The sequence below is a fragment of the Agelaius tricolor genome, unplaced genomic scaffold (assembly GCF_023055355.1).
Source record: "Agelaius tricolor isolate 1412-34295 unplaced genomic scaffold, bAgeTri1.0.p SCAF_20, whole genome shotgun sequence".
NCBI classification, from domain to species: Eukaryota; Metazoa; Chordata; class Aves; order Passeriformes; family Icteridae; genus Agelaius; species Agelaius tricolor.
This window is the reverse complement of record NW_027269280.1, coordinates 11372273-11383321: the sequence shown is the minus strand read 5'-3', so window position 1 is coordinate 11383321 and position 11049 is coordinate 11372273. Positions and strand designations below refer to the sequence as shown.

The window sequence follows — 11049 nt, the reverse complement described above, 5'->3', positions numbered from 1 at the left end:
TCGGTGTCACCTGTGAATTCACCTGAGGATGCCCTCAGTCCCCCATCCAGATGATCAATAAAGACATTAAACAGAACTGGCCCCACTACTGAGCCCTGGGGAAGCCACCAGTGACAGCCCCAGCTGGCTGCAGCTCCATTTACCACCATCTCCAGGCTCAGCCCTTCCTTCCCTTCCCTGCTATGGAAGAGATGGTATTATTTTTTTCTTTTCCTTCCAAAATACCTTTCAGCAAAAATGGAAAGTATTTCAGATGTCAGCAAGATCTGTTTAAACTCTTACAGTCTAAGCAGAGCAGCACTCTGCTCTGTGCCAAGAAGAAAACTCGGGCACAAAGCATTTAAATGAAGGCTTGGAGCTGCCTGGTGAGCCAGTGCAAATCTCCAAAGAGGCAGCAGTGCTGCTGAACATTTGGTCTTTGGCTCTGAGCACTGTCCCCCTAGGGCTCTGCATCAAGGCATCTTCACAGCTTTTCCATAGCAGCAGCACCCCCTGAAATGAGGTGAGACCCTCAGTGTGCAGTGCACCCCTGACACAGCTCTTCCTGCAGAGCCCCTGGCTCAGCCCTGCCTGCTTCCAGCCCTGCCCAAAGCTGTGCTTTCAGTCTGAGCTCTGCTGCCCAGCAGGACAGGGATGAGACATTCAGCCCCTTGCAGGGGAATTCTGTGCCAATCTCTGGCCATGCCACCTGCCAGTTGGCAGCTCCAGGATCTGGAGATAAAGCAGGAAACACAGGGGTTCAGCTGAGCAGCTGGGGCATGCATGTTTATTCCTCTATATGCACTTGGTTGCTTTGCCACAGAAAGCTCCCCATGGAGAACTGGTTGTGAATAAATGTGTGAAAATGCAAATTACAAAGTGCTGCCACTGCTTCTTGGATGAATTCTGATGGGCTGTAACTCAGCAGAAACAATCCCAGCACACCCAGCTACTCCCTGATCCCATGGATAGGAGAGGGGCTCTGGGCAGCACAGTGCATCCAGCTCTTCCCAAAGCTGGGAAGTGCTCCTGGGCCCCCTACAGATGAGGTGCATGCTCAAGGAGCAGACCTAGAAGCTCCCAATCTGCAATTTTCATAAAAGCTGAGTTCACCAACCAGAGAGGATGACACAACTGAAATGAGCCTTTCCTTGCACTGAATGAGAAGGCTCAGGGCTCTCAAAGGGTATTAAAGGGATGAGCTGCTAATTCAGGTCTCCTCACAGATAGCCAGAGGGACCAGCTTAGTTATGATGCTAAATCAGGGGACACCTGCCCTGCAGTGAGCCTGTCAGGTGACACAGCAGCATTCAAGACTCTCCTCAGGAGGTACTTGCTACAATCTCAGGTGTTTAGAGCAGCACTCAGTACCAAGACTCAGACACCAGCCTCTCTGTCCACCATTTTCAGTTTGCCAGCCTCCCTCTGTGTGCAGGCTGCAGATGGTCAGCCTGGGATGGGACCTGGAAGCTGAAGGTGCAGCTGCACAGATGGTACCACAGCCCTTCCCCACCCCAGGCAGGTGATCAGCCTCACCACAGCTCTGTGGGACATTTGAGCACACTGTTCAGCAGCAGTGAGCTGGAAGGAGAGGTCACCAGGTGTAAAGCATCCCTTGAAGATGCTGGTGCAGCAGAGAGCTCCAGCAGCACCAGCCTGCAAAGCCCAGCCCTTATCTCTTATCACATGTGGAGATAACAAACACCACCACAGCTAATGAGGCCATTGGTGCCTGGGAGGGAAGAAGGAACAGTTACTCCAACAGAAAAGCACTTGTGCTCTCCCTGCCTAGGAGGACAACACCTACCTTGCAACTCCATCCTGTATTTTACCTCAGCTTCTGACCACAAAACCCAGGTAAGCATCTTGGCATGCTCCAGGCAGCAATATACTGAGCACTGAGCTCAGCAAAAGCCTCCCTCACTTCAGTGACTCTGCCTAAATAAGTGGTAATTATTTTGTTGAGGTAAGGATGCAAAAAGCAGCTGGAAGCACAGGCTTGTCTAATCTATTTTTTATTTCACACACTTCAAAACCTGTCAAGGCCCCTTTCTTTTGCACCGCCAAGGCTCTTTTCTCAACTTCTAATTCATTTCTCATCACAAGCACTAGGAAGATAAAGGAGTTTGCACTGTTTGGGGCAGGCTGACAAGCTCCTTAGTGGACAGCTGCTGACAAAGATGTCAAAAATATAAATTGTTTCATCTTAAGAAAATAAACAAGAGAAGATTAAACATTGCCTTTAGAGATTGCTCTGCTCCCTACCAGAGGACGTGACTCAAAGCTTGGAAGAGGCAAAGTGCCTCAATACAAACTCACTTGCAGTCCCTGCATGGAAAAGCCTCCAAGGGCAGCTGGCAGGAAGCCCAGCCACCCCAGCTGGGGACATTATCCATAGACAAGAGAACCTGGTTTACAGTTTACTGGCCTTAAGCAGGTGCTCTCAGCATAGATGCTGGTTTAAGGCTGCCAAGGGGCACTTGACAAAACAAAACAGGAACACTGCTGGCTGAGGCCAGTGCTCCAGAAGGCCAGGACTGCCTCTTGATCCACTTTGAGACACCAAGTACTTGCTGACCCTCTGCTGCTCCTCTCAGATCTGACAGGATCCCAGTCCAGTGATGCTGATTCAAAACCAGAACAACCACTAAACACAATAACCACACAGGAACTGTTCTCCAGCAGAAGAGATCAGAGGAAAGACAGCTTTTACTCCATTTACTCCTTTTCCCAAAGGCCAGCACTCCCCCTGCTGCATCCAAATGGGCCTCAAAAGCAAGTGAGCCACAACGGCACTGACATTTCCTCCCACAGGAGCAGCAGGTTCATTCTGCTTGCATGCAGGGTGTGTCACAAAGGTGGAAGAGAGGCACTTCCCTGCTTTCTCACCAGCCAGTTCCTCAGCTTCTGGGAGGATTATTCCTCCCAGTCCATTTTGTGTCGATCTGCCCCACATTGGACACAATGATGGGAAGCATTTGAAGCGCTATCAAAAATGATGTGGGCCTTATTTAACCTGTGTAATTCCCCTGAAATACATGGTGTCTCAACAGCAAAAACATGGCACAAAGTATGGGAAAAAGGCTCTTTCCCAGACTAGCAGAGGCAGCTGCCTTTGAGTTTCAATGTCAGACTTCTGAGCAGAGCTTTGTTCTTGATCCCCTGAAATCTTTTGGTTTGCAGAGCCAACAGTTTGATGTGTGCACCTTTGTCTGAACTCTGCTGCAACTGAAAAACTGAGCAAGTCACAACCCATCCACTCATTTTACCAACAGTTCTTTGGGGTTTTAGTTTTTCAGAAACTGCAATGGCAAGAGAGCCAAGTGGAGACCAAAGAAACAGATGTGATGTGTAACCAGATACCCAGAGACAACAGCCCAGAGTGTCTCCAGGTCCCCTTGCCTGGGTCTCAGCCCTGGACTGGCCCATCCCTCAGCTCCAGTATGAATCCCAGTGTTCTACAGTGCCACTGACAGCCCCAAAGCTCCTGCTAGCACCAGGCCAGGTGCTCTGGAGCTGGGTGAACACTTGGCTCTTGCAAGCAGGACAGGAGGATGCACCCCCAGAGCTCCTTCCCAGGGTGTGCAGCTCAGCCAGGGGTGCAGGGCCAGTAACAGCCAGGCTCAAATGAGGCCATGGAGATAAAGTGAGATCTCCTACATGGACCCTCTCAAGAAGAAACCCTCCAGCCAGAAACTTCAGCATGTCCCATGGTATAAATCTCTGCCCAGGTTCAGGATTAGACTTCATGTATTTGGAGTCCAATTCTGACATGAAAAGCCTCTAATGAGTTCCCCAGAGCTTCATCCACTTTCTCCATGTCAAATTTGGATCATTAACTGGAAAAGAAAAAAGAAAGGTTGCAGTGAAAAGGCAAAACAAAGCCAATGCTAACAAGTACCAAGAGAAAAGGAAGAAGCAACATTTCCTCTAAGTGTAGCCACTCCTTTCCCCAGACCATGGCACTTCTGCTGCCACCTCCAAGCTGCCCTCAAAAGCATGAGGTGAACAAGACTGCAGGCAAGTGACACACTCCTGTCTGGTTCTGAGCATGCATCTGATGTGCCCTTTGATATAGTGCTCTTCAAGGGGAACAACACTGACTTTTGGCTGAGCTTTGCAAAAACAGGCTTGTTGTGGAGCTGTTTCAGACATGAGACAGAAAGGAGCTCATCTGATCATGAAGCAACAAACAGCAACACCTCTTTGGTAGAGAAAAGTGAAAATCTCCACATGCCAGTTCTGTGTCTCAGCTGGCTATGGTGTCAGGGAAAAAACCCTATTCACCCTACAGTTTACTTGAGATTTTAGGGGAGTGTAAAGATATCAATAAACATTCTAAAATGCCACTACATGGGTCTGTGTATTGTCACAATATCAGCTTCACTGCATGTCTGCTGAGGGCCATCAGCTGCAGTGTTCCAAAACCTCTCTGAGGCTGTGGGCTGCACTCCCTATTAACATTTTAGCCACCAAGGGACAAAATGTAAGAAGTTTTGCCTCACAAGCAGTAGCTTGCTCTGGATTTGATGTACCAGCATCTCTCCAGTGAGCTGGAATTAGGGCAAACCCCCAACCACACAACAGATTTTAAGTCCCCAAGCAAGGGAAAATGAAGAACAAATTAAATGCTCACTGCAAGCAGTTCACCAAACAAAAGAACAATGATAGTGTTTTTCTGCAATTCTTTTCATTTCTCCCAGCATAACTACACATCTTCTGGATACAATCTGTTTCTTTGCCAGGGCTTCAGCATTCTCCCTTGAATTAATGATGCTGGAAAATCTCCACTTTTCATAGGCTCTGATAGTCTCTGCTGAGCAGCAGAAGGCTGCACAATACTTGCTTATGCAATGACTGGTGCTGTGCCAGGAATAACAGCCTGTCTACTAGGAACAAGCAACTCACACACAAACCCCAAATACTTTTCTCATTAAACGTCTGAATTAAGTGGCATAAACCCACCCCAAACCTACTACTCATACTGCACACTAATGTCAGAACTAACTCCAGGAGTGAAATAATCCCACACCCTGGTCTGTGAGGAACAGTGACCATGAGCAGGGAAGGGTGGCACGTTCTTATTCACCACCTCCAAAATACTCTTGACTCTATCCAGAGCTCTCATTACAGGTCTAGGCAACAAAAGGACACCTGGAGCAGTCAAAACACAGCTTGACCTGGAAAATACTTGCAGACAGGCAGTGCTTTGGCTACTTCAGCCCACTGCAGTCACCTGGCAGCTCTCCTGTCTGCAGGTGTGAGCAGGTGAAGCCTCCTCTCATTTGCAAAACGATCTGCACACACTCACCCATCAGCACCTCTTCAAGGCTGTTCCATGACCATGCTTTTAAAGTGGTATCTGTATTTCCTTCCAAAGAGTCTCTGAAGGCAGGAGGGTCCTGTAAAGTTTTATCTAATGTTGGAGGAGGAAGATCAGGTCTGTCTGAAATCAGTTTGGCTGCAATCAGGTGCAAGTCCAGATCTAAATTTTTGCTTCTGTCAGGATGGAAATAACAAAGATCCCTGGGAGAACTCTTTCCCCACATTTGACCCTTGCCTGAGAAATAAACAACTGAATCACTGACACTTTCTTGTAGACCTCAGAATTCCATCCATTGCTACCTTACCAAACCACTGGTCCACTGGGACATCAGTCTTCCACCCTTGCTCACATTTTACTGGCAAAAGAAATAGGACACATCTATTTTACAGGAAAGCTCATTGTAAAGCTCAAACAGCAAAGAGATACAGACTGGACAGTTATCCTGACTACCAGCACCAGAAATTCACATTTCCTGCTCCATTCTGCCCTTCTAGAAGAGGTTTTCTGAAGAGCATTGAAAAATGAACTAAAGAAAAGTACAATTGTAGGATCAAATACAAGTTAGACATACCTGGAGAGAAGAGCTGCACATGTATGGGACGAAAGCACGTGGCCGGGGAAAGATCCTACAGTTCTGTGCAAAGGAATTTTTTTCAAGTGGTACTTTCTTGAACTTTTCTCTGATGTTATGCCTTGTTTTCATACAAGAGCACAAGTGTGGTTTTGACCCTGGAAGACCAGGTGAATTTCCACCTGCACCTCTCCACACACCATTTTGGACACCTACAGTACAGACTTCTCTGTCCTACCATAATTCAAAGGCACCTGCACTGGTGTTATCAAAGGGGCAAGTTTGGAACAAGGCTTTAGGCCAGTGCTTGTCTCTCTCTGCCAAAAGCAGGAAACTGTGGAGAGCCCTGAACCCACTGAAGAGCATGAGATTTATAAGCCCACACACAGTGGGATGGCAAAGAATGAAAAGAAATGCTGCAATCTGGGATTTTAAAAAAGTGACAAATAAGTACAGATGTTAAAAACAGCTGCATCTCTCCTTAGTATCTGCCATCCCAGGGAAATAGATTGCTTAAGTTACTGCACTGAGGAATCTGCATTATCTAAGTGCATTTGCCCACTTAGCCAAGTACCAGGGAAACACAGCATCAATCAGCAGCTGGAATAACTCAGCCATGTAGGAAGCCAGCACTCAGGAACACTGAAGAAAGAAAATAAGGTGAGTATTTTCATGCTAGTTTATAATAGCCCTTGAGTTTATGGACTTTATAGCAGAAGTCACATTTCTTGCATTTTTCTTTTCCAGAGGGTTCTGGTTTCTTGAGCTTCATTCTCTTCCCAACAGAGCCATCTAGTGGGTGAGACCTGGTCTGTGAGAAGGAAATTTTGATTTCTTACACTGTAGTAATACACACAGCACAGGAAGGCTCTGGAAAGCAGCCTGTAACAAACTAGCATTCCAGTTACTCCAGTCAGAAATTGCTAAGTGATGTTTGTCTTGGCTGAGACTTTCCTACCAGTGTGAAACTCCCACATTTTTAACACTAAATTCACAGTATCTTTCTGAAGAGTTCATCCTAGACTCAGCCTCAACCTGAGGCCACAGTGCAAAGCTTTTTCTTTATGCAAAATCCAGTATCATCTTCAAAGCTGATATGCATTAGAGAAGTTACTGCAAACTTCTTAAAGCAGATACAGTTTGTTCCATCAAACCTTCTGAGGAAAGTTACTGTTTCTCTCCAAAATTCGTGGTTGTCCCCCACCCTCAGTGCTGCTGAATGGCACATCCAGTGCTCCTGAGAGAACAGCAGCTTGGCATTGCTCAAGAAGAACAGGAACTTTTAAAAAGAGGTGAGCCAGCCAGCACCAGTGGAAATGGTCCCTGCTTGTGAGGACTGCCATCGTTTGGACACATTCCTCATTAGAGGTGCAAGGTGACACTACAATGCTTTCAGAGTTAAGCTCAAGTATCCCTTACACAAATTCTAAGGAGGTTTTCCATTGCAAATATTTAGGATCACTACCACCCAGAAGAAGATGCATCAGGGCTTTCCCTGGAGATCAAATACAGCTTTATTTACACACAATTCAACAAGTTAATACATTAGTTCAACTTTCCTGTCTGCACACAAGGGAGAGTCTTCACAGCATCCAGGCAGAAAAGCAAGAGCAGCTCTTTTGTGTGAGTACAGACTGGTAATTGACCCTATGCAAGTATGTGATTAGGTACACAAGGGTTACATTGAAACATTTCAACCATTTAAGTCAGAAAAAACAGCCATGCTACACTTCCATGAAGTTACAACTAATTTGGCTTCCTGCAGATCAGCTGATCTATACACAACTGTGTATAGATAATAAGATCAAAAGTTGAAGCTGATAGTGAGCTTTGTTCAAAAATCAGCATTTGCATTGAGTTGTGTTTAATGGATAACTATTTATAAAACTTTCCTCATACACCTGCACTGCCTCTCAAATCTACAAAGCATTTCAAACTTATCCTGGAAAATGCTTATTTTATATTCTGTCATCTTTTCCCAGACACAGGGAAAAGCTGCTAAGAAAGTCAGAATAGATTTTTTTCACTGCAAATATAGATTCAGGCTATCAAAGTTGTGTGTTCCTAATGAAAAATTCTCCCCATATCCAAAGAGAAAGATAAGAAATGCAAGAATACAAGTTCAATACAGATGGACCTCTATCTACTGTAGGTCCATATAAAGCTAAAGAACACAGTGCTCTGCTTCTCAGGAAGCTGCCCTGTTTTGCTGTATTTTCCATAAATGCAGCTGCTAATAAGACTTTATAATGTATGACTTAAAATTCTTCATTAAGAATGCCTTCTAATTCTTTAGAGGATAAATGACAGCAGGACTAAACAAGAAAAAGGAAACATAATGATCTTCAAAAACCAATGTATCACACAAAGTGGTCAAAACTAGATATAACAAAGTCCACTATTTTCCAAAGCTGGCTTGAGTGTGAAATCAACCTACAGCGTATTTGCCCAAGAATTGTCCTGTCAGGTAAGAGCAGACGAGTTTTTGTCAGAAACATTTATTAAACAAAGCTGATACCAATGCACACAAAGTCAAGTTAACATCCCTAATAAAAAAAGCAATTTGGCCAAGACCAAAATTATCTTCGCTTCTGGAAGATGTTGCCACGGCCCATACCACGGCCTCTTCCTCTTGCAGCCACTGAAGAAAGAAAACATCAGGGATGATATGAATTTGACATACCTGCATATTTATCTCAACAACTGACAAGCAAAACATCAACAAAACTCAAGGTCTCTTGCTCAGAAGCAAGGAAATGCTCAGGAAGTGATGTGAGAGCACAAAGTGTTCTGTGAGAAGAACCAGAACCTCATGGTCCCACAGTCTGGCTCCTCAGAACAACTGCAGCAGGTATTCACACATCTCATGTTCCTTCTGACACACAAATCTGTGTCACCCAAGAGATTTGGAACCCCACGCTCTTGCAAGGTTTTGTAACACTACTCACTAAGTTACTCCCCCACACAAACGTTACTGAATACTGAAGTTCAGCAGGGACTTTGTGGCACATGACTGTTACTCAACTACCTAAGAACCAGAGGATCCCCTGAGGAAGGCACAAATGAGAGTAACTACAGAAAAGGTAATAATTACAGCTTCCCAGTAGCTTTGTAACTAAAGCTGTTTTCCTACAACAGCTCAACAAGAACACCTGAATCCTACCCTAAGCAATTCAAAAGCTGGTGGCCACAATTGCAGGAAAACAGAACTCTTAAGTTTGACAGAAAGGCTCTGTTTAACAAGACTACTCACTACCTCTAAATTACTGTAGCATCAATACTACACATTCAGGTAATTGGGACAATTTGAGTCTTGACTCTCACTGTAAGATAAAACATTCAGAAAAACACTGGATGAACCAGTAATCTTTTAACTTCTTACTGCTTAATCTCCTCAGTGACAGAGATGAATTTTTCAGTTCTACAGAAAAATAGGGGGAGGGACCATGAACAACCTGTACATACCTTGAGCTTTGAGAATAGCTGCTTTCCCTCGCCCAGCTCCAGAACCCTGGTTTTTATTCTTCATGCTCTTTAGCATAGGAGCATTCTTTAACATATCTGGTAAGATGAGAAACCGTATCTTGCTGCCCCTGATGTACACCTGCTCGAGCTGTGCCACCCGTCCATCTCTGTATGTCACTGTTATGTTGGACATCTGGAAGGGAAAAATCAGTCAGTGCTCAGACAGGCCTCAGCTGTGACACAAGGCATCATGGCAGAACTCATTCACACACACCCAGGACTTTTGCTTTCCCACCAGTTTACGAATTAGCTTTATCAGCATCATTATTTTTGTTTTCTTATATGCAAATAGTTTTAATAAAGCTATTTTAGTACTAACTATTAGGGAAGCATTTTGATTTCAATGAGCACTTGCCTGAAGTCAAAGTTAGGCCCTCTTGGAATGACTACAGCAATTGCATTAAATAAGCTTCAGATTCTTAAATCAAGGGGGTTTTATTCTTACACTCAGTGACTTTAAACAAAGAACTCTGGAAAAACACTGTTCACAAGACAGACTCTTAAAATCTCTGATCCTACTGACAGGGATGCCCAATCCTACTCTGAAACTGGAAATAAGCTCTGGCCTCTTTGGAGCATTCTGTAACGCTGAATCCACTTCACCACAGCACAAAACAGCATCAGTACAGTTTTTGATTTTAATCCCAGAACTAAAAGCAACAATCTTTTAATCGAGTTTTCAGCCTTCTGAGGCCCAGATCAGCCAACCTTCCCTCCATCCTTGTGAAACAAAAGATACCTGACAATTCATGTTGTCCTCAGCTTCAATAAGTTTGCCTCGATAAACTTCTCCTGTGTTGGTCTCGCAGGTCACGATGTGGCCCTCGGCCTCATGCAGGACCTTGATTGGCACTCCAATCGACATGGCTGCAGTGCTGTGGCTCTACACCTGAGGCACAAGGAAAACAAAAGCTTTTATTACAAAGAAAGATGCAGAATAAGCTCCAATTACACAATCCATCATCCCTTCCAGTAGTGTGAAGAACCAATTTTCTCACATTTTTAACACAACATGTGTTTTGACTATGCATCAATAACACTTCTCTAGAGACGTGCCCATGTAGACGTTAAACATCAGCAGCCAGTCTTTTCCAGGTCTCTTCTGGGAAATTCACTTTTAAGGACTACAAACGAATGGTTACTCATACCTCCACGGGAAGGGCCCCAGGTGGATCCCATAGCGGTACGGCCCCTGCGAGCCCCGCGGGCAGCGCGGCCGCGCTCGGGGGCGCAGCGCCAAGCCCCGGGCCCTTTCGTGAGGGAGCCGGGGCCACCCCAGCCCTCCCACACCGCACCGAACCGCGACGCTCCGACCCGACCCCCTCCGGCCCCTCAGGGGATGCGGCACCGCCCGGGCACCTCCCCAGAACGGCCATGGAGCGAGGGTGCCCCACAGGGAGCCCAGAGCCCCACAAGGAGCGGGGAGCCCCGGGCCGCACTCACCGCCCGCGCCGCTCTCCCCTAATGGCCTCCGCCGCCTCCCGCCCTGCTCCGCGCGCCGGAACCGGAACGAGCGCGGGGGGCGGTGCGGCCTCGTCCCGTCCGCTCCCGCCCGGGGCCAGCCCGGCAGCCCCGCGGTGCCCCGGCTCCGGGGCAGGGCTGCGCGTCCCTCGCCCGCCGTGTCATGCCCTTACCCGCCCGCACGCCC

The 11049-nt window shown here is 46.4% G+C and overlaps 1 protein-coding gene across 1 annotated transcript; it reads right to left on the bottom strand.

Moving 5' to 3' along the window:
• Window positions 1-7372: 7372 nt before the first annotated feature.
• Window positions 7373-10980, bottom strand: SNRPD3 (small nuclear ribonucleoprotein D3 polypeptide). The gene is made up of 4 exons (XM_071445618.1): window positions 10845-10980; window positions 10141-10290; window positions 9342-9534; window positions 7373-8517 (listed from the first exon to the last, which is right to left on the bottom strand). The coding sequence occupies exons 2-4, from the start codon at window positions 10264-10266 to the stop codon at window positions 8456-8458; spliced, it is 381 nt and encodes a 126-aa protein (XP_071301719.1). The 5' UTR covers window positions 10267-10290; window positions 10845-10980; the 3' UTR covers window positions 7373-8455.
• Window positions 10981-11049: the final 69 nt, after the last annotated feature.